The 26,666-nt window shown below is 40.3% G+C and overlaps 1 protein-coding gene across 1 annotated transcript in view; it reads left to right on the forward strand.

The window, feature by feature from the left end:
- The window catches only part of pdzrn4 (PDZ domain containing ring finger 4), a 44,304-nt gene extending 38,546 nt beyond the window's left edge, over positions 1-5,758 (forward strand). Inside the window, exons 5-9 of the mRNA XM_038739241.1 lie at positions 143-205; positions 1,670-1,771; positions 1,967-2,083; positions 2,848-3,900; positions 4,004-5,758. Coding sequence (XP_038595169.1) covers positions 143-205; positions 1,670-1,771; positions 1,967-2,083; positions 2,848-3,900; positions 4,004-4,576 — 1,908 coding nt within the window. The 3' untranslated portion in view covers positions 4,577-5,758. The remainder of the gene's footprint in view (positions 1-142; positions 206-1,669; positions 1,772-1,966; positions 2,084-2,847; positions 3,901-4,003) is intronic.
- The last annotated feature ends 20,908 nt before the right edge of the window (positions 5,759-26,666 follow it).

Genomic DNA, 26,666 nt, shown 5'->3' on the forward strand with positions numbered 1-26,666 from the left:
AAACCTGACTTTTATTCCTGACAGCAGAGATAAGAGAGCAGTGATCAGAGAGTGGTACATGAGTGGTGTTTTTTGTTTTGTGGAGAATACAGAAACCAAAATGACCAGCTGTCAGCACTGATTTTCACACACTTTTGTGCAGGTGGAGCCAAACAGTATAGCAGCAAGAGATGGACGCATCAAGGAAGGAGATCGTATTCTACAGGTGTGTGTTTTTACCTCAGTGACTTAAGTACATTCACACCAGGTTATATTATGAACTCACATAGTTTTAATCCTTAGTACTCTTCACATCGCTGGCAGGGTGTTATCTGTCATATCAGCAACATATTTACAAAATACGTGGCTGATATTTTTTTCTGTGTTGAACAAACTTGCCAAGGTACATCATCCAAGCCTTGCGAGGCAGTCTTTTCAGAGGATATCCAAGCTGCTGGTGTCTCCAGTCTGGGCAGGCAAATGTATATTTAATCACCTCATTTAACCAGGGAAATTAAAGTCCCTAGTCGCAGTTACACCAGGCCCTACATCATCTCTAGCACTGCTCTCTGTCATTACGCAAAAACATGTACAGGGTCTGAGACTGTGGCTAGTTCTCTCTAAAAACATACGACTAAAATGTTGCAAGCATATAATAAATATAAAGTACTTTGGATTGTATCTGTATTAAGTGTACTGCAGACACAAGTCTTCTGTAGTTTTTTTTATGCTATCTATGCTATCTATATCCTATTACGTATTTTCTATTATTATGTAGATGACTGTTCACATAGGCCTAATCTCCCCCAACTAGTTATGTGTTCATTGAAAACACCTTCTGCCTGTTTGTAAAGGCATTTTTTCTGCATGATAGGGCCACTGTATTACAGATCCATGTGGTTTTGTTTGGGGGGAAACTATGCAGCGACAACACCTTTTGAAAGTGAGCCTGTACATAGCTTTAAAGCATACACTCAACGTCACCAAATACGATGGAAATGTATTCTTTAATATGAGGTAGCATCTTGACACAGTGGGGTAAAAAACACTTGACATAGGTGTCCTCAAATCGGAACAACAGAGTATCAACATAACCTCTCCTCCATATTTATTGTATAATGTAGCACCCCACTCTATTCTCTCACTGTAGTGTTTCTGTGTTCCAGTAGTGTGAACGATTGTGGGGAGCAGGGCCTGTTGTACTCCTGGCCCTATTATCTTCGTCTGACAGCCTCATTACTCTAGTGAGGAAAAGATGAACGCCACCTGTCAAAGAACAGTTAATTGTATGTCTGGATGTGTGGTGAGAGCAGACTCTCACGAGGTCAGACTACGCACTTGCAACTGACTCCCCTTACCGAGTTTGCAGCTTACCCATACCTTTCTTTGGGATTGCATGTAGTTGGAGGAAGTCATGGCACAAAGGAAGAAAGACAGATGGTAGAGGAGACAGAGGGGTCTGAGAAAGAAAAGTGTGGAGAAGAAGACACATGGAGGAAGAAAAATAGGCAGAAAGAGGGAGAGAGAGCATGTGATTACACAAGGTGTGTCTTGCAAATATGTGAACAATGGTTAGCTGTTCTGCGCTCATCTTCATTCATGTCAGTTAAATGGATGATGGATGTGGCTGGGGCTTTCAACAGGTTCATTCTTCTTAACATGACCATCTATACTTGTCTTTGATGAACAGATAAATGGCTGTGAAGTGCAAGACAGAGAGAAAGCTGTTGCCTTGTTGTCAAGTGAAGAAGCAAGGAGCATCATACTACTAGTGACAAGACCAGAAATCCAGGTAAACAGACACACACACCTACACAGGCTCTCTGCCCCTATCCTGACAACCTATGTCATGTCAAATAACAACAGCTGCCTGCTAAGTGCCTTTTCCATTTCTTCGAACTGTCAGCGCGATTGTCTGGAGTTTCTGCACATACACGCAAACACAGAGAGAGAGAGGCAGGTTTCTGACAAGATGTTGTGATTTCAGCTGGAGGAGGAGGTATGGCTGGATGACGAGCAACAGGAGCTTGTAGAGGAGCTGAAGATGGAGGTCCTGGAGGAGAGGAGGAAGCACAAAGAACATAACTTTGACGGGGGAGATGAGGTGAGAGCATAAGCGAGAAGAGAAATACCTCAAAACAAGAGACAAAAATGTCCAATATAGAGGCAAAACGGTGTCAGGGGAAGCGGGAGGAAAGGTGATAAGGTAGGAAGGGAGGAGAGGCTAAATAAAAAAACAGTGCCAGAAGAGGAAGGATAGTGTGAGCGCAGGATTTGATTTATGCAACCTTACCATTATTTCAACACTTTTGCCAGGCAAGAATGTTAATATCTGATGATTCTACAAAACCCTGAATTACATTCAATGTCACATTTTTAAAGTCCAATTCCAACATTTTAAGAATTATTATTATTATGATTTATTCGCTTTTTCAATATCTGCGCATGGCAACTTCGGGATGGTTTGCGAAAGACCATTGCTATAGCAAATAAATTATAGTTACGGTATGGTTAACAAACCAAAGCACCTGGTTAAGGATATGGAAAGATCTTGGTTAAGGTAAATAAAAGGTCGTTAACTGCAGGTCTATGACAGGATGCAATCTCTGGTCTTCAGCATGAAAGTCATCAACAACCAAGACCTTTAGCCTCTCTACATATAAGGCACACTACTTCTTGAATTGGCACTGAACATCGGCATTGGACATAAATTTGGATGTTATTGCTAGGGATACTTGGCCTATCATTCATACTCAACAATGCCCTTTGTAGCACAATCGTGAACTGCAACAGCACAAGGAGCTCTTGCAAGTGAGTGGAATTGCTTTTGAGGTGGACTAACTGTTTTTATTTTTCTCCATACACCAGCATCAAGCTGAAGAAGAGATGACAACAGACACAGCTACCTGTTCTTCCAACAATCAAGACAAAGACAGTGGGTTTGGACGCAGTACAGACAGTCCAGAGCACCAACCCCTGCTAGCTAGACTCCACAAGAGGACCCCAACCCATTGCCTGAGAGACAGATGGTGGGCAGATCATCCACACACAAGACGAGAGGCCATGGTGCAACATGACACCCAGGGTCCGAGGACATCGTCCAAAGGCCAAGGCCATGAAGGGGTAGTCAGTATGCGTAATGGGGGAGGTGGGATCCTAGGTTTAGAGAATCACTTCGAGCAACTCTTGGAGCTGAAGTGTCAAATCCGGAATGGAAGCGAGTGTGGTGTGTACTCCATTCGACACAGTATAGAGTGTAGTCTCACTGAGCAAGGAGGAGGGGATGGAGATGGCATAGATGATGGTGGAGGAGGGAATGGAGTGGAGCAGGAGTTGAGGATGCTAAATGAGGAACTGCGCAGCATTGAGCTCGAGTGCCAGAGCATCATGCAGGCGCATCAGCTCCGCCAGACCCACCAGCTGGACCCCTCACAACCCACGTCCTGCTCACCAGGACACAAACGTCATGGCAGGTTGGCCGATATCCACGAATATCCAGAGAGGTCCGACAGCGATAAGATCAGAGAGAAAGACAGCTCCAGTGCCTACAACACGGCGGAGAGTGCACGGTCGACACCACTGGGTATGGAGAGATCTCCTGATCATTCTCTGCAGAGACGCATCAGCATCACCAACCAGAAAAACCTCAGACAGGCCTCCTCTGCACCCTCTAGCCCCATCCCTATCCCCAAGCCCCAGGGTACACCCAGTCGTAGCAGGCCAGCAGACCCAGGCTCTGTCATCTCCAGTAGCCCAGACCAGAGCAACCCTTCCCGGTCTGAGTCAGACCCTGCCCTGCCTGCAGACGATGAGAGGTGTGAGAAGAAAGGGAGGACCAAAGATTCCCGGAGGGGGCTTCCCTATGGTTCTTTATATCAGACAACCCCCTATCAAGGCCAGGGAGGATCCAGGCAACTTCAGGTAGGTATAATCAACAAGAGACATGTCAACGTAATTCTGATATGCCTTTGAGTGAGGCACCTCTGAAGACAATTCTGTGCTAACTGTGTTCTCTGTGTTGCAGAGCTACGTGCACCTGCTACAACAGCACTCATCCCTGGAGTATTCTCAGAGCCAGCTGAGTCTGCTCAGCGTCTGTCGAGATCCTGTGCACCGGAACGGACGCCCTGGGGAACCCCGTCTAGAGTGGAAGGTCAAAGTTCGTGCTGACGGCACACGCTACGTGGCCCGGAGGCCTGCTCGTGACCGCATTTTACGGGAGCGGGCACTAAGGATCCGAGAGGAGAGGAGCGGAGGCATGACTACAGATGACGATGCTATGAGTGAGATGAAGATGGGCCGCTACTGGAGCAAAGAGGAGAGGAAGCAGCACTTGGCACGGGCCAGGGAGCAAAGGAAGAGGAGGGAGTTCATGCAAAAGAGCCGCCTCGAGTGTCTAAAGGAGGGGCCAGGCAGTGGAGCTGAGGGCAAGAAGGAGATCAATATCTTGGAGCTCAGTCACAAAAAGATGATGAAGAAACGCAACAAAAAGATCCTGGATAACTGGATGACCATCCAGGAGCTGATGAGCCATGGGGCTAGAATCCCAGAAGGTTCCAAAGTACATAACGCCTTCCTGTCGGTCACAACTGTCTAGCGGACACATACAGTACCACTTATTTTCAAGTACTGAACACTTTAGTATCATGTAGTCTGCGTTTCAGGAACTACTGCTTTATGTAAAAAAAAGTGTCAGTTGGTGAAATACATAAACTGCTGAGGATGTCTGTAGCATCCCTTAGGCAACTTTGTAACCATCGCTTTAAGAATATTGGAATAGTTCTTTAACTATCATTACAAGACCTCAGCCATTCAAAACGTGATTTTTCACTGTTTTTACACTGGCTTTTTGGTAATGCACTGGCTTCTGATAGCAGATGATTTTGGTAGCATATTGGTTCAAACAGACACAAAAAAGTGAAGAACCAACACATTAACTTCATGTATACTATGTATTATGTCTTTATATTCTCCTCTCTTATGTTTAATTGCATATGAAGCGACTTCTTGCCTCGTTCAAAGTGGCATTTTTTATAAAGGGGAAAATACAATATTTTTCACACTTTGTAAACTCAGTAACTTTTTGTAAGGGATTTTTTTACACTGGATGTCAATGTACTGTAAACATTTTATTGTCTTATTTATCTTCGTATCACCAAATCATCGAGGTAAGAGTTGACACTATTTGATTGTACTGTATGTATTCTGGACCAGAGAGAAACTTGAAATCCCTGAAGGACAGCTCAACTCAAAACACTCCTTTCATTGTCATTAGAGTTTGAGTCATCTGAAAAAAATAAACCATTCAATTTAAAGCACTGAAAATATCATTATGCTATCTCAAATGCTCATATTATTCATGAGCTGCGAGTGCTTTTTGCGACATTTTTACCTCAACTTACAGTCAAAACTCTGATCTATCAAGTGGTTGAATGAACTAGGTTAATTCAAACACTGACTTAAGTTTCCCTTGAGTCAACCCTTACTATAAATCATAAATGTGTCAATTATGTTTAAAATATTAAATAGATTCATATTTATATTGTTTACTGTTATTTCTATTTATTATAAATTAATTTTTATGGTCCGTCTGATAAATGTTTGACATTAAGTGGCGACCCTTGAAAGGCCAATACAAGGTGCTGTCAAGAAAATGTATCATATTGAAGCCTTTCAACTCAAACCTGCCACTTTTCACTGTAAAGTTTATTAAAGAGGCCTTGAGTTATGTATTTGTTGATGGTAATATTTGTAATAAACCAATGACAATAAAAATGATTAAGAAAGACTTGGATTGTCATTAAATTTAGTATACACATTCATGTCCCCCTCAGTAATTTTAGTGCTTGTGATTTCCTGACTTGTGATTACGAGCCATCATCAGGTCCAAGCTTTAGTGTATGACCAAATACCTGGAAAACCAATGACATTCACATCAGCCTCAGCTTTTAACTAAGACGGTTAACATGGGAAACATTATACCTCCAGCTTGGCATTGTCATTAGGGGCATGCATTTAACCCTAAGCACCACTGGGTACAGAGACTGTAGAATCTTGGTCCATATCAGCCATATGATGTTTCTGCTACCCTCCTCAAAGACACAACCTCAAAGAATGTGGCTCAGTGAGCAGTCAGAGATGATGTCTCCATCACACCCACCATGTATTATGCATGCTGGGTCCAGCCGTTGACATGTTTGGATTGCACTATTTCTGAATAAAAGGTATTGTTTCCTGCAGAGGACAATTTATTCGATCCTATGTGATATTAGGCAAGGAGTACATGAAAGGAGGCAGCCAGGTTTATATATTAGATACATAGTGCAGGAAAACCCTTGCGAGTGCTGCCATTGATCAATATAGTGCAATCAGCTACGCTCTAAAAACATAATCCATTTGTGAGTGATGTTAAAGAAAATTATTGGTAATTGAACATATGGGACATTTAAATGGGGACTTGAATGATTGCTGCACCTGGAAAAGTACCACACCTGCCTGCTGTTCTCCATATTCACACTAACAGGAAGTCATAAAGCATTTTGATGTTTTGTAGCTTGATCGCACACAGAGTAATTTACCCTGTCGCTACAGTTTACAGTATTCATGTATTCACACTGGGATGACTGACTGACAGTGTGTGTGGGGAGGGTGGGATACGGGTGCACGGAGGCTGTGCGCGCGTGTGTGTGGGGTGGGGGGTGCTTGTCCATTTAGTGATACGAGGCATCAAAGCTAAACTATACTCCCATTTCAAAGCATTAAGGAGACGCTGGTGAAGTCTCCTCATCCCCTGTCAATCTGCTGTGTCTGTCCACAGCCCACTGAACTGAAGAATTAATGAGAGACATCACTGGCATCCCCATCGCCTAGGCTTTTATGCATAACATCAAATCAGGTAAGCATTGCACCCACTTTTCTCAGCTACCCATCTCCCTGTATAATATCCAACCAGTTATATCTGTGTGACAGAAGTGGCACAGGAACTGAGGAATAATTTACTGCAGTAAACCTAGCATTATAAATCATTAATTCCAATGGGCAAAACTAATTGATGTATTTGAATGTTGATCTGTTACAGTGGTATCGTGTGGTAGTCTACACTGAAATGGGCTTGGATTTCCATACATGTATGAAGCAAAATGGCATGACCAAAATACATAACTTAATGCTAAGGCATTGAGGATTGAGGACATAACAACAGAATACCACCATAACTCTGTGCAATATGGAACACTTCAATGTTTCATACTATGATGTTAACACAGAAATCCAGTCTTATCTCTCAAAATAGAAAGAAGACATTTTTAAAGTTTAAAAGTCTGTCTTTCAGATACTGAGACATGGCATTATAAATTAAATGCTGGATTGATAGATGCTGGATAGATGCAGTCACTGCTGTTAATTGCCTGATAACTGATAACTCAGTACATTTTCTTAAAGGAGTAGTTTGCCAAGAGTTATATGAGAAGATAAATTAAAGATTAAAGAGAAGGGAAAAGTGTATTTCACAAAACTTCTAACTATTTCTTTAATGAATCAGACATTCATAGACATTTTGAAAAAATAGGAAAATTTGAAACAAAGCTTATAACCTTAGGGGGGAAAAACTCAGTGGAGGAGTTCGGTTGGTGTTTGTTCTCTCAAATCTAGAGCTTTTCTCACAGCAGGATGTTGCTCCAAACACAAACCCAAACATGTGAAATCCATATATCCTGACTCCTGTTCAACCATTCTTCTCATCTAGATCTGTCTCATTCAAATTCCAACAGCTGAGCATCCTAGCGCTGCACTGTAGCACAGATGAAAAAGCGTGGTATTCTGGCTCTCTTTAATCTAACGATGCCTTTGAAGCAGCTGCGAATGACTAGAACAAAGTCAGGTGTTTTTTACTGAGACGCCAGTTTAGACGATGTGACAGGAAGTGGGTGACATTTTGTGTGTGTGTTTGGGTGTTGACTCTGTTTGTCTGTGTCCTAGTGTGCTATTGATAAAACAACTTGGGAGATCCTCAGGTGATGCTCCATTAAAAGAAGAATATTTTGGATATGTATGAGACATCTAAAAATGCATTAAGATGAACTGAGCTTTTGTTATAAGCGCCGCTCCCCATTTTAGCACACAGTATAGGTAATTTACAATGATAATGCTCAACACACAAATCATGTGGGAGGCTTGTATGTGTTTGACGGAAGCCAGCGAGGCTGTGCAGGGAGTAAACCTCACTCCCCGACACCTTAAGATACGCACTGACAACTGACACCAGGGCCCATGGGTTTACATATGCACTAATTTGTGCTTTTTGCATCAGTTTCAAATTCCTGCTACTCCCTACATGAATGTAAAAGAAATAGAGTCAGAAGGACTAACACAGTTGGATCAGTTATATTAAGGATAAAAATATAAGATTATAGACATGGGCAAAATGTGTGGCCTATCAAAATAAACTATTTGGTATACTTGGAAGAAGCAAAAATCCATTGATAAGCTTGGAAATTGCAAATGACCTGGTGGACTACAAAGACCATTATGGTGGATGACTGAGTAATACATTTACTTGTGAAAATAAAATACTGAGGGTGAGAAGTTCCCAGCGATCCACACTCAACGTATTGACCGTTGTAAGTACACCATTCATGTGCTCATAGTGCATTGGATTTCACCAAACATAATTCAGTCAGTATGAACTCACTTAGTAGGGCGGAACTATTTTGGAAAATAATCAAATTGCGATTTTGTTTATCAATATTGCCATTGCGATTTAATATGCGATTAATTTTTAAGCTCATGGCATTAAATAACATGATATAATATCATCAGTTCGGAAAAGGTTGGCCAACGAAAATAAAACCAAGTATCGCCTTTCCTGTTTAATAGACAAGCTTATTAATTCTCCGACAACACCGGAGTCCCCCTCCTGCCCTGCAGCCTGTGATGCTGGTAAGCAGCGTACTGGCTGTAACCGGGCAGTAACTCGGGACTGACTGGGCCTCTTTTGGACATGTGAGTTTGGTTTAAAACGCACATTTCACAGATATATCCTGAGCTGACTGGTAGCTGTGTGTGTGATGAAGGCGCCGATCACCACAATACACTTACCTTACTGTACGCGTCTTTCTGTTTTTTGCATTTTTCCTGTCCATCAAAGCTGTGGACCCACCACCACCACCACCAAGTTACCCGCGGGTGGCAGCTGCTACTTTCATTCCCTGTGTGACACTAAAGTTTATGTAATGTCAGCTTCCGTCAAGCTTAAGGCCATTGTACAACAAGAAGGCAAGGTACAGCGTAACCTGCAGACGAAGCATCTGCAGACTGCTTTCCGCGTGGGTGTCATGTGACCAGAGTGTAATCGCAGCCTTTGCCATTAGAAAATCTTGTTTTATTACATCGCGATAATATTGCAAATGCAATTAATTGTTCAGCCCTATCACTTAGGCACTCAAAATAGCAAGTTTAAGTATGGAAGAGCATGAACTGAGACACAGCAACAGTACAATTTAATGACAACAGTACACACATTAGCCAGCGCTGCTTGGATGTGGTAGTCCCCTGCTGAATCATGTTCACCATCGGCAACAGAAAATATTCTGTGGCAAACTTATCCCCACTAATAGGAGTGACCCACTCGTGGTCCATCTGCCATTCAGATCTGTATTTGAACAGCCTCTTTCTTTTTACGGGCAGATTTTACAGGCAGATTTGAGCTGGTTAGTTATATATAAAAATGTAGATATGTGAGTTATACAGAAAATTCACCCCCCACATATAGTGAATGGGGAACTAAGCCATAGAGACCAAAAGCGTTTTTTGTACCAGGCTGTAAACAAGTGTATTTTTCAGTTTTCTCTAGGGGTGAAGTTTCAGAAATGCAACCACTACCTTTCCAAGCATGTGCATGTGTGGGTGCTCAAACTCATGAGTGAGCATTCGGCATCGGCATCACACAACATGTTACAAACTCAGGTAAACTCCCTCTGCAATGTTTCAGTACTATTTTTAACCCTTAAGAGTTAGGGTTACAATATTGGATTTATTAACACACTTTAAAAACCTTTATTAAAAGCTTCTTTCTTTTCACATTTTTATTTATGTTGATATTTATTTTGTAATAGGCTGTATATTAACTTATTGGGAGAAAATTGGTAGTTCTATCAGACGTTGAACAACCCCATATTGCCAAAATGGTATGATCCTCATTTCATAATGCTGCTGCAAAGCTTAAACTGTGAGATTGACAGTCGAATCTGGCTCCACCCATTCAAGCATCGAATCTTCAACTATTCGGGGGTCAGCCTTAGAAGATAGTAATATGGATTGTTTTAGCCTTGTGAAGTAATGTGGCAAGATATAACGTTACAAGTAACAAGTTCTAGTATTTTGCACCGGATAATGTTAGCAACTGGTTGGCATTAGCCGGCAAGCTAACGTTATCTAACTTGAGCAAGCTAAAGCACAAAATCACAATATATTTTACATGCTTTGCAGTAATGTTAGTTTACCTGTCTAATAGGATGAAAGCCAACTCTGATTCAGTTTTTATATCCAAAAAAGATAGAGGTCTCGTCATTACTCAGATGTTTTTCCATTGTTGACCCGTGTTTTTGCCTGATGTTTAACTGATTCTTGGCCTGACGGGCTTCAGCACATAAAACTTTGTTTCTTGTTTTTTTATCCTTACGTGGATTTTGTGTTGGAGTATGTGTTGTGGTGGGAACCGGCCATTATTTGGTGTTAGTGGACTACATTTCATTAGCTGCGGTGTTGTTGCTGTACTGTATACCAGATGCTGGATGATAAATTAATGAAATATTACTTTTCTGTTAAACATTCTTCACATTTTGCTGTACATGACTTAGAGAAAAGGATGTGGGTGGTATATTGCATCCTTTTTCAACTAATCCGGTTGAATGTACCCTAAAGGTTGGTTAAGCATGCCTGTTTAAATCTAATTTGAATATCTACACCTTGTGGGAAAATTTCTATGCTGAATGAGTAATGGTCCCTCCTACCTCAGCAGCTACCGCTCAGGGGCCCTTGAGCATGGCAATTAACCCCCTATTGCTCCAGTGAAGTTGGTAAGTGGTAAACAGTGTGAGACTGTGGTTTACTGTGGTTGCTCCCAGCTACGAAATGTATCTCACTATATTGCTGTGAAGAGGGGCAATGCAGAAAAAAGCACACATGCTCAGCAAAATAAAAGGGAAAAACTTTTAGCAATGCAAACTCTTTCACACTCTGTTTGTTGTGTGTATTGTTAAATGCATGACTTACAGATGTAATTTTGATCAATCAGTGTTGTCTGTCATGCCAGCAACAGCCAAGTCTGTCATATAAAATGCAGCACAATCAAGAGTTGTGTCCTATTACGGAATAAATGACTAATTAGTGTGGGTAATGACTGATAATTTTCTATTCATTAAACCTCAATTCATGGCCTCAATTATGCGCTAATGGCTCATTCAGACTACTAATTAACAAAATGGATATTTTTCACTGTCTTTTCCTCATTATGGACAACTAACTGTACTCCTGTGGAACTTCAGTCAGTTTCAAACAGACATTTCACCGCTATCTTTTTTTCTTTACTAGTTCAATGATTTATTGTGGTGTTGCTTTCAAGGCTGTGTACACAAAGCCTTTTGCAACCTCTTTTTTGTTGACGACATTCCCTATCATTAACAAAAAAAGAGGTTGATTTGTGTGCTGTACACCAAAGCCTTAGCCCTTCTTTGACAATACATTCTCACTCCTAACTCTACACATATGGATGCTTGGTAAAGGCCCCTCCAGTGTTATTTTTTAACGCACTAGGTAACCCTTTAGCTTTGTTTTTTGCGCATGCAAGACAGATGTGAAATGTGAGCATAATGCTTTGAAATAGTCCTTTTCATAGAACTTTTTTCTGTCTTAGCAGTGACAATAGTGGTTGCTTGCAGCGGGTTTCATAATCCAGCCCATCTGATACCTGGTTTATCCTGAGAGACAAACATATTCTCTTTCAGTCTCTCCTGTGGGCTGAAGGCTTTGATTAGCCAGTGATGTGCTCAACTATTGATCTGGCTGACTGCTTATCTTGCTCAGTTATTACTGGTTTACTGCAGGCGTCCTGGGGGTTCAGTGGTTTTGAGCGATGTGCTGGGTATACCATCTCGGCACCGCTTGGGGGATTCAAAACTCCCCTGACGAGAGCAGAGGACGTGAAAACTGGTTTTCTTCTAAATGTTCTTTAAAGGGCTGCACAAAATTTTGTAAACCAAAGACTTAGGTATCCATTCACTTTACTTTAAATGATAATGCTAGCAAAAATGTATCATTAAAATTTAAAAAAATAAGTGATGTATTTCCCTAAATGTTCTACTGCTTCTGTTTTGCCTCTTCATTGCCACCAAAGGAATTCAACACGGTAAAAAGAATGGCAAGGTACGAAATAGTTAATCTGTGAGATCAAATCAAGTGTATTGTCACATACACAATCATACACAGAATAAGAAGATGAAATCATGTTAGGGAAAAATACACGTGCTGTTTAACACAATGTATTACATTATTATTACGTCTTCACAAGCTGTTTTCAATGGATTTAAATAAAACAAAGGGAACGTGTGACTGAAGTAAGGAACAAACATTAATGGCTTTGGACTGTGGCAAATACAGCAGTAGTGTTTGAGAATTCCATCGCCATAAGTGAGAAAAAATTAAATGGTGGTGGTATTGTCCTTAAAAACATATTATTTTTTAATACAGGTATCTAGTGGCGTGGCTTTAAGGATGGTGATGTCAGTTTGTCGGTCCACCATTTTGGTCCAGACTGACATGCTTCCACAAGTCATAGAATATTGTGGTCACAGAATCTGTCAGTGCAAATCAGACCTTCAACCTGACTGCAACTGAAAGAACTGCAAACAAAGTATTATAACACTTGAAGAATATCCAAGCAACATGGTAATAAATTACACATCTGGTGAGGTCAAGCTGCTTTATTTTTGTGTAAGCACAAGACTTATAGAACTATATCAACATATACCCAAACACTACTCCAAAACAACCATTGCCTTGCTAAAGAAGCTGAGGGTAAAGGTGACTGGCCAAGCATGTCTCCAGACCTAAACTCTATTGAGCATCTCTGGGGCATCCTCAAACGGAAAGTGGAGAAGCGCAAGGTTTCTAACATCCACCAGCTCTGTGATGTCGTCATGGAGGAGTGGAAGAGGACTCCAGTGGCCATCTGTGAAGCTCTGGTGAACTCCATGCCCAAGAGGGTTAAGGCAGTGCTGGAAAATAATGGTGGCCACAAAAAATATTGACACTTTGGGCCCAATTTGGACATTTTCACTTAGGGGTGTCCTCATTTTTGTTGCCAGCGGTTTAGACATCAATAGCTGTGATGTGTGGGACAGCAAATTTACACTGTTATACAAGCTGTACACTCGCTAGTTTCATTTCTTCAATGTTGTCACAAGATATAATCAAAGATTTATTAAAATGAAAGGAGGTGTTTTGATTCGATTTGTATGTATATATACTTAAATATCTGTTTATATATTTGTTTGATTATTAAAGCATGACCATCTGAAACTATTTCATGTAATTTTAACATTAAAGGGACAGTCTCAAAAATGTGTACGGATTCATCCAGGAACACACCAAAAGGAGGAAAAAGTAGATTGCCGAACAGTGTTGGCAGTGTGACAAAGCTTGAAAACCCTCCCTGTGTGTCTTGGTAATGTGGATGTGATCTCATTCTTCAACAGCTTGAGTTGAAAAGGCTTTTTCTTTGACAAAGATTATATCTGCCTTAACTTTGAACGACTAGATTAGAGCCTGTATGCCTACATGGAGGACGGACACAAACAGGGTCTTCCAATGACAGAGCTCAATCAAGTTGCCACAGCTCTGTCCCACCTGATATCCACGACACTTGTACATGTGGACCTCAAATCTGACGATATTATAGATGTGGACTGCCAACAGCAGTCACTGAAAGTGAAAATGATGGCCTGCCGCGTCATGTGTCTGCTTTTCAGCCTGGTGTCTGTGTGCAGACCATCTGGTACAGAGCACCAGAAGTCATGCTGCACATTCCCTTTAATGAGGCCATCGGTGTGTGGTGTCTGGGGCTGGTAGCTGCAGAGCTGACTCGGTACCTATTCTGAGGTGGACTACAATGTGCAGAGCTTCACTGTAGAAACTCAGTAGCCAGCCAGCAGACTGTGCTGTGGAAATGGAACAGACTTCTGGTGATGGAGATGAACAGTGAACAATGTTCATGTGATGCATGGCACAGAAAAACAACACTAAACACTTATTCCCTTAACATTTGAATTCTTACAAACATTTATCATGCAGTTGGTTGACTCTCTAAACAATTGCTGAAATTGAGTGAAAACAGCTTATGTGTCAGTTGTCACAGGTGTATTTTAGAGGATATACAAATTGATTTGGGGGAATAAAGGACCATTAGTTAAATAAATCAATAAAAGCGGTAAATAAATAAACATGCCACCTAAGTAAAAGGTAGGGCTGGGCGATATGGCCAAAAATGTTATCATGATAAAAAAATTTTATCATTATATATCAATTATCACGATAAACGTCAAATCATTGTTACTTTTAATTTTATTTTTTGCTTCTAAATGAAAGTTGAAGAAACCAGATGGTTAATGGTCTTTATGGTCAAAACATGACAAACACTTGCCAAACAGTGGATCACTTCACAAATCTGAAGTAGAACATTCTAAATTATTATGAGTAAAATCTTTTTCTCAGTCCCTTTTCCTCACCAAAATTTAGTTTGTGATTAAAATAAATTAAATCAAACATTTATTGAACATTTGAATGATATGAAAAAAATATCATATCAAAAATATGAAATGATATAACAATAAATATAATTATTGTTTTATTGCCCAACCCTAGTAAAAGGTCTATCTTTTTTTTCATTTGTTTAATGAGCAGGTCTGCACTTAGGGTGGGCACTTCTTTTGATCCTTTCAGCCAAGTCTATTGACCATATGGATCATTGGATACTGAAGTGTTTTCACCAAGTTAGTTCATCCTCTATGCATAGCTGCCTGAATGGCCTACTTGGAAATTAAGCCCTAACCAAGTGTCATTAGGCCTGATGAAAGTAAATTGATTTCAGTGGCGAGTGGATTTCCAGAAGAACAAGTGCCTCTATGAGATTATCTTAAACATGTGATGTGTTTCCTTTTTTTCCCCTCTTTTCTTTTTTTGGGGGGTAAAGGTGCACAGATGGTGCTCTATTCTTCTACAGTCCCTGTGAAGCTGTGAAAAATGAGGACAGGAAATTAGACAAAAAATCAGGTCCCACTCAAAGTAATTGATCCAGCTTTATGAGAAGCTGCTCCATGATGTTAAATCACTGGGGGCTGTGGTCCAATCATGTTGAGAAAAACTAGGTGAAAGGCTGCTTCAAACTGCATCATACAAGTCTTGTGAATAAACAGAAAAGCATGTTCAGTATGTGTTGGCTTTCAATTTGTGACCAAATTATAGGTTTAGAGGAGGAAAATATATACTGTATGTCCATAATTATGATATACCAACTCGTGATATTCTGATTTGGCACTGATGTCACAATTTGCTCATCCGGCATTCGGTACCATGTACACATTTCATGAGAGAGGAAGGAATTAGAATTTCTTCAAAACCTCAAGCTACCCCTGACAGCAGCCTACACCATCAAAACATGAACATATGATACAAAGTGAAGTAGAACAAGAGTCTACAGCCATGCTACCTGCTCTGTAAGGCTTTGAGCTACTGTTTGATGTTTAGCATGTTCATCATCTTAGTTAAACATATTAGCATGCTAACATTTAATAATTAGTACCGCACAGTACAGGTGAGACTGACAGGGCTGACGGAAAAGTATTTGGTCATTAACCAAACCAATTTTGACCTGATGATGGTGCTGGATGAAAAGTAAGGGGCTCATCAAAGTTATTATAATTCATCCTGAGGGGGACATGAATGTCTGTACCAAATTTCATGGCAATCCATCTGTTAGCTATCAAGACATTCAGAGCTGCTGCGAGATATCATTTTAGTTGAGTCGGTGGAGACCAAAACCAAGCTAAAAGAAGGGTGAATATTAGATTTTCATTCAGCAGGTGGCCAGAAATGCAACTCCAAATGAATGCTAACGTTGCTCTGTGACTGCTGAACATGTAATTAAGCAAGCGTTTGCTAACAAGTTCGGCCTATCAACTTAATCGGTGATGGTATGTCAGTAGCCATGTTTCCATCTAACTGTCAAACAAATTTTAAGCAGTCTTTTGAAATGTCATGTCAAGAATTAGGTGCGTTTCCATCGAATGGTTTGGAGCAAATAAACCAGGCTACGCAAACCCTAGTTACCAGAAACAAAACCAGTTGCATGGACCATGGATCTGAGAAAAATGGAGAGAGGTCCTAAGGAATGTGTTCCAAGTGGGTTTTCCAGTTGTTATGAGAGATGATCAGTCATGAGTTACATGTTTGAACTTATTTGGCAAAAGTGTTTCCATCCCCCATTTAGTGCATTAACTCTTTCGAAAAAGGCAAAAACCAACACAAGCGAGCGGAATTAAGAACGTTTTTCCATCAACCTTTTCTAATACAATACTTTAAAATAAGCATCATAAAACATTGATGGAAACACAGCTGATGTTGTGTTCACAACTTGTTTCCACTGCCCCCAAGCAACCTAAAAAATCAGTTAATGCATAGATGTTAATTTTTTATTGTTTTCATTATTCATCCATTCAGTAATTCATTAGTTACCAAAGCGATTTCTGAAATGTTTTCCATCTCTCCTTTGTCAAACTGACTTTAGAAGTCTGAAACTCTACAGATATGTACTGTAGATCCATTAAATAAAATCTGTTATATACTAACAAGGTGACCGTATGTTGCTGACTCTTATATCTTCTGAGTGGACACGACTTATTTAGTCATAAAGGTTGATCTAACTTTTCAAAAGCATACCTTTTGCAGCAAAGGAAAGACAGACTTTTGGAAGGATGAAATCAATAAGATTCATCTGAGCGAGAAAGTAAGTCAGAGTGGAAAAAAAGAAAACACAAGAAACATCGAGGAATATAAATAAAAACAGTTTTAGCCCAAAGCAGCTTATTTGACAGCATGACAGAGAAGTGTGTGCTTTAGGGATCGATTACGCTAATGAACTGTTTCATACAGCAGAGCTCTGTAAATATCAACTGAATGGCCAGTCAATAAAGACAAACTCGGTACGTTCTACCGAGTTTGTCTTTATTGAGTGACTATTATGAGAGCATTTGTCACTCAAGTCACCACCACTCGACTGCATCGTCAGATTTCAGTTACTGCTGGAGCAGGCCGTCTCATGATCTGATGGAGTAATAGTCTCACAAGTAATTGCCATTTGACAAAGTGAGTCTGAGTGGGAAAAGTGACTGAGTTGGTCTCCACAGCTGCACGAGCTGCAGAAATGTCTGTGGGCGAGGCACTGTGTAGAAAACCCTTGGTTGTTAGTGTATATACAGGATGTATTTATAGACAACAAGCCACTTTTCTAGTTGTTGGAAACTTCAGGCAGTCTCATATTAAAACACTTAATTTATAAAGGTTTTGTGTAAACGTTACTGTAAAAACACATGGAGAGAAGACAGATGATGCCTTGTCAGATTATGAATTATGATAAGGATAGCCATGTTTACCAGTGACACTGAGATTATAGCTACAGATAGTGTGGCTACATTGGCTTGTTAACTGGTTTTTCTCACTCGCTTTGGTACATTTCTAGAATCATCCCTAACATTTGCAAAACATTAAGTGCATTTCTTGAAAAATATCGAACAAACAGCACAACACAGTGGATTACCTGCAAAAGCCTGTAACTTGCTCAAAGTCCTTAGTCTATCTCTCAAAAGCAAATCTTTATGTCATTGAACATGTCAGTGCCATCGGAATGTCAAATCCTTGTGTCATTGTTTACAAAAAGTCCAAATGTTTAGTCATGTTATCAATATAACAGTGTACTCTGTAAGTGTTTTCTGATGTAAACTATGGCTAAGGTTTTGATGACAATGATTGAATATGTTGCACTTTTTCAATATGTCATATCAATTTCAACAGTATAAAGATATACATTGCAAGATAATACAGTAGTATTACCAATGGATCAAATGACCACTTGTCATGTGAAAGGAGTTACTCCTAGTGACAAACCAGCAAGGAATCATCACCTGACATTAAAGTTTGCCCCAGTTCTACGGAGCATTTTCACTCTGGCTGAATGTCACGCAAAGTTAGCACTGGTGAATATAGTGGATCATTTAGACGCAAAACAGCAACATATTTTCCACAAGTGTTGGTGGACACTAAAACCAAGCTAAAAGAAGAGTGAGTTTTGGACTTACATTTTGCCAAGAAGCCATAAAAACAGCTCAGAATGAATAATAAAGTTGCTCCGTGTCTTTTGGATGTGTAACAGACATATCATAACTTTATGAGGCGATAATGCCAATTTTGTGTTTACAGCTTTTTGTTCTGCCCCTGAGTAGCCTAAAATTTTAGTAGTCTAAAAGTCTACTTAAAATGTGTCCTGTTGCTTTTATAATGTTGTAAGTAAGTATAGTGTTATCATGCACAATATGGATGATGGCCAAAACTATGAAAATAACCTAGATTGTAAAAACACAATTTTCTTGCTGTCTCTATGTAACAGTAACACTGACTTTGCCTAGAGCACAGCACCATTAACACTACAGTACAGCGCAGTAACACTGACTTCTAAAGTATATAAACGCCCGTACGTTTTTTTCATCAGTGCACATTCAAGGTGTCCTCCTCCTACCTCTCTTCCTCTGCTTATTTCATGTTTCCCTTTCCCCCAGCTGGATGTCTCTACTAACATCCAAGCCGCCCTGCAGGGCTCTTTATAATCATGTAATCCATCCATTCACTAGATGGAACCTCCTTAAATCAACCTTATATTTACCTCCATGTTTTCCTCGTGGCATTGAGGCCAACTAATAAGCAATAAGCTACAGTGGAGCTAATGCTATGAATCCTCCAATCCTTCATCACTGATAGGGAGAAGACCTGAGGTAAGCCATGTGGGAGAGCGATAGAAATGGCTATTAACAGTGGACCACCTCAAACGTGTGTACATACAAAACATCCACATGTGCACGCACACACACACAAACATACTAAGGGCCCCCTGTTGACAACTTCTACCTCTCTGAGGCCCTCCGTGTCTGCCTCAACTTCTCTCTCCCTATGTCTGACGGGGCCATATGTCTATTTTGTATGTCAACACACAATCTAAATGCAAATGGTTTATCGTCTCTTCTATAGCCTACAGCCTCCCAGGAATCGACGCACACCCCCAACAGACATTCACGCCATTATTAGGTTAGCAGGAAAGTGATAACAGGTACGATCAAATAATTAAACCTGCCTTTTTTAAAACCCCTGTGTTGCTGTGCCTTGCCTCCGAAATGGCCATGGGACTCTATTGCTGCATGTCTGTGTTGAGATCATGGATCCAATAAGGGATGCTGTTGTGCAAGTAGCATTATTTTTAAAAGCTTACTATATATTGGTGCCTATGGATATTTCAAAATGACATAATGATCACAATATAGAACCACTGCATTAAGAAGTAGGGGGTGTGGAAAATAAAAAGGTATGTATGTTAATGTAAATGAAAATTTTTGATAAACATGTTAGTGTTTCTTCTATCTTTCCATCCATGCTGGGAGAAAAGCTTAATTACATTTTAATGCCGGTGTAGGCATTTAACCTTTTCTGACACCATTACATTAGCTGCTCCCCTTGTTGAAGCGCCAGCGAATAGATGCTCAGAGCCACACCAATTGTTGGTGGGTAGTTTATATCTGCACTCACTCCAACATCCAACAACTCCTCTCCTCAGTGAAGAGGAGAGAGAGGAGAGCAAGTCCCCCACACTGGGGCCCATGGTAATTAGAAGGGCAGACTGCTACAGCAGAAGCTGCTTCTAGTGGGTTTATATCAAGCTATATCTGGTAATTTAGGAAACAATCCCTTTACTTGTAACTCCAAACGCCGTCTGCTTAACGCTAATTAAGAGTGTTTTCCATTACACTGGACTGGAGCATTATGAATCCAACTCTTATAAATACCTTATATTAACAGTATTTAGGTGTATGTGTCTTGACAATAATGACAACATGACTAACTGAATAATTCTTTTCCTCTCAATTAAATCCCTTTAAAGAAATTCTGTGTATGTAAGAGTCATATGCTTCTGCAGAGTCTGAGTTATAGCCTATGAAGCTTCTTGTTAACACATAGCACATCTTGAGAAGCTCCATTTCTTCCAGACAAGTTTTTGACTAGTTGACGGGAGGTGTTCTTTTGGCCCCTTGGAGGAGGGGCAATAAGGTTTAGTGTGCAATTATGCACAAAAAAAGAAGAAAATTCTGTTGAAGAAATCCCTTGTGAGCGCTGAGCTCAAACTAAGGGCTACAGGATTCAACTTGTGGCTTGCAGCCTTTTCTTTTTGAATAATTCCTCACTTCCTGAATAAATTATTGCCTTCATGTTCTTGCTGGAAAAACACACACACACACACTAAGGGTGGGCTATCATATTGCAATTGTGTCAAAAAAGACTGTATTGATTTCAGTACTTCAGGCATTTGACTACTGATGATGGGAAACAGTTTTAGAAGCTGTATCGCAGGGAGGCCGCCCCCTCCTATGATAGTGTTTTCTTGCGTTTTGGCATGAATCCCTGAAGACTGTGAAAAGTGCTGGCTTAGTTAAGGAGCTACCAGACAGCATGAGAGAACTACTGTAGAGAAAGAGAGAGAGAGTTTAATGTACTTTGAAGCACAAGGAAAACAAACCAGATTGCAGCTGTAAAATTGCTTAGACGTCTCGCCATTAACACTCCCTGCCGCTTTCTTTAAACAACTCAACGCATCACAAAGACGACTAATTCACCTCCAGGCACTGCGAGCATCTTCCAGTCGAGACCCCGCCCTCTTCTGTGTATGGTACACATTCACGTGCAGAGCATCTGTCAAAATACATATTCTCCCCGAAGCATTTCCAGACACCTCCATCCAAGGACAAATCAATTAACAGTGAAAGACAGGCAGATGGTTTTTGAAGGACATCGGTGCCTGTGCCTCAGGTGAGAGGCATCGGATGGCAGCAAGCAACTGTCAAGTAGGATCCTCGTCTGAGTGATTCCCCGATGTCATCCACACACGAACGCAGCTCCCTGAGAGCCTCTGCCAATATCAAAAACATGCCGCCACAAAGAGGCAGCTTGCAGCTTACTATAGGATGCAAATATCAACGCTGCAAAAGGGAGAGAAGAGTGAATATTTCATAGACATATTATCAAACTGAATCCTAGATTAGCTTCCCTTCAAAACTACCCCAGGTGATGCTAAAGAGGATCTGTGAAAACTTGGCTTGTGATTTTTTTTTTTGTGCACATAGAGAGCAAAAATTAGAGACGATAATATGAATAAAAAAGAATAAAATGCCAAAAATGCAGATTAAAATCAAATGCATGCTGTTAATCCTGGACTTCAGGGGCAGAGTAAGCAAGCTCATCCATTTGCTGATCATATACGTTACTTACAAAGGGACAATACATCAAAGTGGCTAATTATGTGATTTCCCAGCGTCTTTCATTTTACTTTCCCAGCTGATGAGATAAGAAACTAACCAAATTAGCCTAGCTGCTTATCTGCAGGTAACCAGGGAGACTGTTTGGTTTGCTATTAATTGAGGTATGGAGGGAGCAGGTACAAAGGCAGCCATTTTATGAACCAGTGGCGGGGAATGATAGAGAACCTGGAAGCTGAGAGAAAGGCCTATCAGTTTAAAGGTCCATTGTCTCCTATTCAGGCATAATTAAGGCACACAAAAGCAACAGGATACAGTACACAGTGACTAGCATGGAAACAAAGCACTTAGACAAAGCAGCAAAGATAGGAAATCATTAATTATAAGACAATAAGGCTACAATAACAGCAGCAGCTGTGGAAAAAAGAGCTGATTTTGTATAAATTCAGTCCACAGGCTGTAGATCTACTGATATTTGCATAAAGCTAAATCTCACTGGTATATGTTAGCAATATGTTAGCAATCACTGCTAAACATTTTGATCAAGTATAATTGAAATACCATATAAAAAAACTACACTTTTGATATTTTTAAGATTCTAAATTGACATTTCATGGCTAATATAATTTCCCTAGCTGTTTTCAAAACATTTCCATCTATGCCGCATATTAACTCCAGCTGACAAGCAGGCAGGGTCCAATCATGGAAATGGACTCTGCCTAACTGCCAAAAAACATCTTAATGCTTGCTAATTGAGATTCATGGCTTCAAATACCAATCAGATAAAGTGATTAAGTCTTCCAGATCTTCAAATCATAGCTTCCCCTCAGCGTGTCATCCTCTGATAGTCCATGTCTCATCATTTCATTATTAATCTTTCTTTGTTTTGTTTGCTCCCTTGAGAGTTCAGACTTGATGCAATTAGAAGATGTAATTATTCCTCGGCAGTGCTGAAAATCTAAACAATCTATAGCTGTACTCAGTCTTCAGTAGCCTTGATGCATGCATACTGTAGAGGGTTTTGAGCATGTATAAAAGCACAATGACAAAAATGCCAGCATACATAATTATAAAATTTTGAGTGTGGTGCTTGACTATTATCACAGTGACAATGAAGGAACCATGTATCCACTGCCACTGTAGTCCTTTGTCAACATTTGCATATAGTGTATACAAGAGAATAAGACTATATATAATTCAGGCATGTGATTGGCCAAGGGCAAAAAAGCAGGAAAATATACTGAGACCCCTCCACACCTCGATAAAACTGGTGGCAGCTCTAATATTACGTGGATGGTAAAGCAGGACCCATGACAATAACTTATTTGGTGGATGTGTTGCAGTGGGAATCAAAGACAAGTGTCTAATCCACTGCTCCATCGCCACCTCTCTATAATAACTATTATTTTGTATTCATTTTTTTACCTAACTTCAACAGCTACATGTGCAACATGCAACATGCAACAATAATTGAGTCTATAACTAAATAATATAACAACTAACTTTCAAATTACTTCAGTATAAGTTAACAGATTATTTTTAATGAACAAGAGACAGCAGAAAATCTTTTTTTTTGCCTGTTTAAGACCTGGTAGCCTGACTGTTAAAGAATCAGTTATATTAATCAGGAAACTCAGATCAAACAGCCAGATCAGTCTCTACTGATAAGGCTGTAGGAAAAAGTTTTGACATTTCAACTCTGGCAGCGGACGAGCATGTGCGTGAGACGAGAACGACCGTGACAATTTCACAGGATTTTTTTAAATTTTAATTTTACCTTTATTTATTCAGGGAGCTTCACTGAGAGCAACCTCTCATTTGCAGAAAGGCCCTGATCACATCACACTGTTACACATTCACACCTGGAAGCTGCCCAGTACAATCGCAGCCTTGTCTGCTGGCCACTAAGCAGGGAGCTGTTGGGGTTATGGGCCTTGCTCAAGGGCACCTCAGTGGTGGTAAATGAGGGAGGGCAAGCACTGCTTGGTTTACTTTCCACACCCAGTTTTTATCCTGCTGGTCCGGGGACTGAACAGGCGACCTCCCGGTCACAAGCTCGCTTCTCTAACCTTTAGGCCACCACTGCCCACAACCCCGCCAGTGACACACAAGCCGTTGCCATGGTTACCTCGCGGAGCGCTTGTTTGCCTGTCTGATGAGGAGCACAGAGCAACCCCGCAGATAAAAGCCGTCTGAAAAGGCATTATATAAACCCTGTCACAACAATTCACAAGAAATTAATTTATAACGTGCCAAATCCTTTAACATAAGGATGACTTAAAAAGCAACCATTCATACAGCAAAGTGTATATTATATAGCCTATATGATTGATCAATCCACAACAAAGTCAAAGTAAACATTAGCTAGCCTATAACAAGCAATAATCAAAACATACCCATTTTATCCATCCTTATTGGCACCTCAGTGTTGGGCAAGTTACTCAGAAATAATAGCCTATAGTTACTAGTTACTTAGCATATAGGCTACTTCTTAAAAAAGTAATATTAGCTACTCTACCCTACTACTGGGTGATACATCACCACTCTCTCCCGACGAGTCCAAGCGTCGCTGGCAGCTGCTATAAGGTAGAATTGTTTGCGGTCAAAAATGTTTTGCTGTTCCTCAAAGTTTACAACGGACGACAATATTCTTTGCATCTTAGACTGAGACACAATAATGGCAATAACGTTACTTACAGCTGTCGAAAATACCTCTCTCTCCCTGGTCTACAGTCTTCCTTTAGCTTTTTGGCTAACAGCCGACTTTAACAAGAAAAGGTCAGGTACTGCTGAGCTGCAGCGCGGTCGTGCATTCACGTCAGGGATGATGCGTTCATTAGCGCAGCGTTTCTGGGATTAGGAACTGTAATAATAGAACTGTTTTGGAAATAGTAATCCCTTACATTATCCTTTACTGGGAAAAGTAATATTGCATTATTACTGCCCAACACGTTACATACCACTGATGCGCGACTGTGGTACACATTGCGCGGGTGTGGAATTGGCAGCTGAACACAAAAGGAACATCCTTGTTGATACTTGGAAAGCAATAAAACTTTAAACATGTCAGCTTGTAGAAATCCTTTCCATTTCACTCGGCCAGCTCCTGTACCTTGCCTAAATAATATCCCTGAATCAGTTCACTCCATACACCTATAATAAAGAACAAGACTAACACTGTGTCTACACAGTAAGCATGTTAGCAGAGCAGCAGAAGCTTCAATCCTCCATGACTACAAAGCATGTGTTCAGGCACAGTATTGTCACCCACGTTTTGGGCTAAATGTTAACGTCAACATGCGCACAATGACAAAGCAAACATGCTGATGTTAACTTTGCTATGATGTTCTTAGATAGCCCACTAACATTTGTCAATTAGCGCAAAACATAGTATGGCTGAGGATGATGGGAATTTGTTTTCGGAGTGTTTGGTCATAAACTAAACTATTGGGTACATTTAAATTTGAGGGATTATCTAACAAGTTTCCTGAATGTTTCAACAACTACTGAATGGCAATCCATTCACCAAAGCAGTAGACAGACAGACCGATCGACTGACACAACCATCCATCGTGCCATGGCGCTAGTGTGGCTAAAAACACATATTCTTCATTATGTGAAATAATGAGGCAAATCCAGATAAAAGCCAGTGTTTCTTATAATGATTAACCTTATGTTTTGATATTACATTCTTCGCTTCCTCTCTCTGGGATCATAGAGGTGAAAAAAGGTAGGACAGATTGCACAAGGATGACATTCAGCAAAGGTCTTATTCCACATTTGGACTCACACTCCAGACCAGTGATCCACCAGAACACCACATTCCTCTTATCAAACCTGTAGGATTTAAAATATTGGAAATGCAGATATAGAAGATGACTTGAAGAAGTCCCTCATGTACATTCAGTGTATTTTATGGACGTTAAGTGATAAATTGGCTCACGGTTGTTTCTTTCATTTGCCAGTGTAATTGTCATTAGATATTGAAAACAAGTCAAACAAATGAAACTCAATCTGTATCATTACCAGGAAGCGGAAATGACCTTGCCTTGCACTGACAGCTTAATCACTGTTGACGATTATTAAGAGCCTGAATCACTCCTGATCAAAATTTAAAGCTTTAATCAGCACTGGCCAATGTAACGCTGACAGTAAGCCTGTAGCCAGCCTGAGAACTGAAATAGTGTTCACTTCCACAAAGAGTGTGTCTTTTTACGATGGCACTGAATCAAAAAGGAATTAACCACTTTGCAAACACAACATAACTGTGATGAGCTCGGGATAAATTATGATTAGAAATTGTCATCATACTGCAGACATGGATCATTTTAGTTACCATCTGTTTTTATTGCTAGCCAGTGAACAAAGAAATGGAGGGGTCTTTTTTTGTTAACAGTACTGATAGTAAGCAAGTCTTCCACCTGCTGTTGAGTATGTGGCTCAGTCAAATGATGCAATAATTTCTAAGTCAAAATCTCTGTGCATTTTCATTTTCAATTCACTATATCCATAAATACATTCTGGGCCAGCTGTGCTATTGAAGACATGAGAGTGTCTTTTTGGCTACAAAATGTTAATTAAGCCATAAATTGAATCTGGCCATGAAAAAAAAAGCAACAGCCCATATCTATGATCGGTTTAGGAGAAATGGAGTTCACTGAAGAAGGGAGGGGTCCATTCATCTTGACTTTGAAGAACATTAGGATGATGGCTGTGCAGTCCATCCCTCTCACACACACTTACAGGGAAATGTTCAGTTGGACGTTAAATTAATTTCTCATTTCAAGTCATTAACCTTTTAATGAATGAGTCCTTACAAAGTGGAATCATTCCGTTGGACAGCTAGAGTATTCAGGGCATCGATTTCACTTCTATTTCAGCATCAGAGCAGCAGCACGTAAAGATTCAGAAGTCATCCCACTGTGCTCGACCTTGACTGTGGCGTGACTGTTGTGTTAAGTTTGAAATACCCGAGACCGCTCCACCATTCCAATTCCAATTGAGACGCTCCATGTTCAAAACCTACGTGTCAGTGTCTTTTTATTTTGCTCTGTTACGGCCTGTCTT

The sequence above is a fragment of the Micropterus salmoides genome, unplaced genomic scaffold, assembly GCF_014851395.1.
Source record: "Micropterus salmoides isolate LMB-PRFRI ecotype aquatic unplaced genomic scaffold, ASM1485139v1 Ms_hic_scaffold_23, whole genome shotgun sequence".
NCBI lineage: Eukaryota > Metazoa > Chordata > Actinopteri > Centrarchiformes > Centrarchidae > Micropterus > Micropterus salmoides.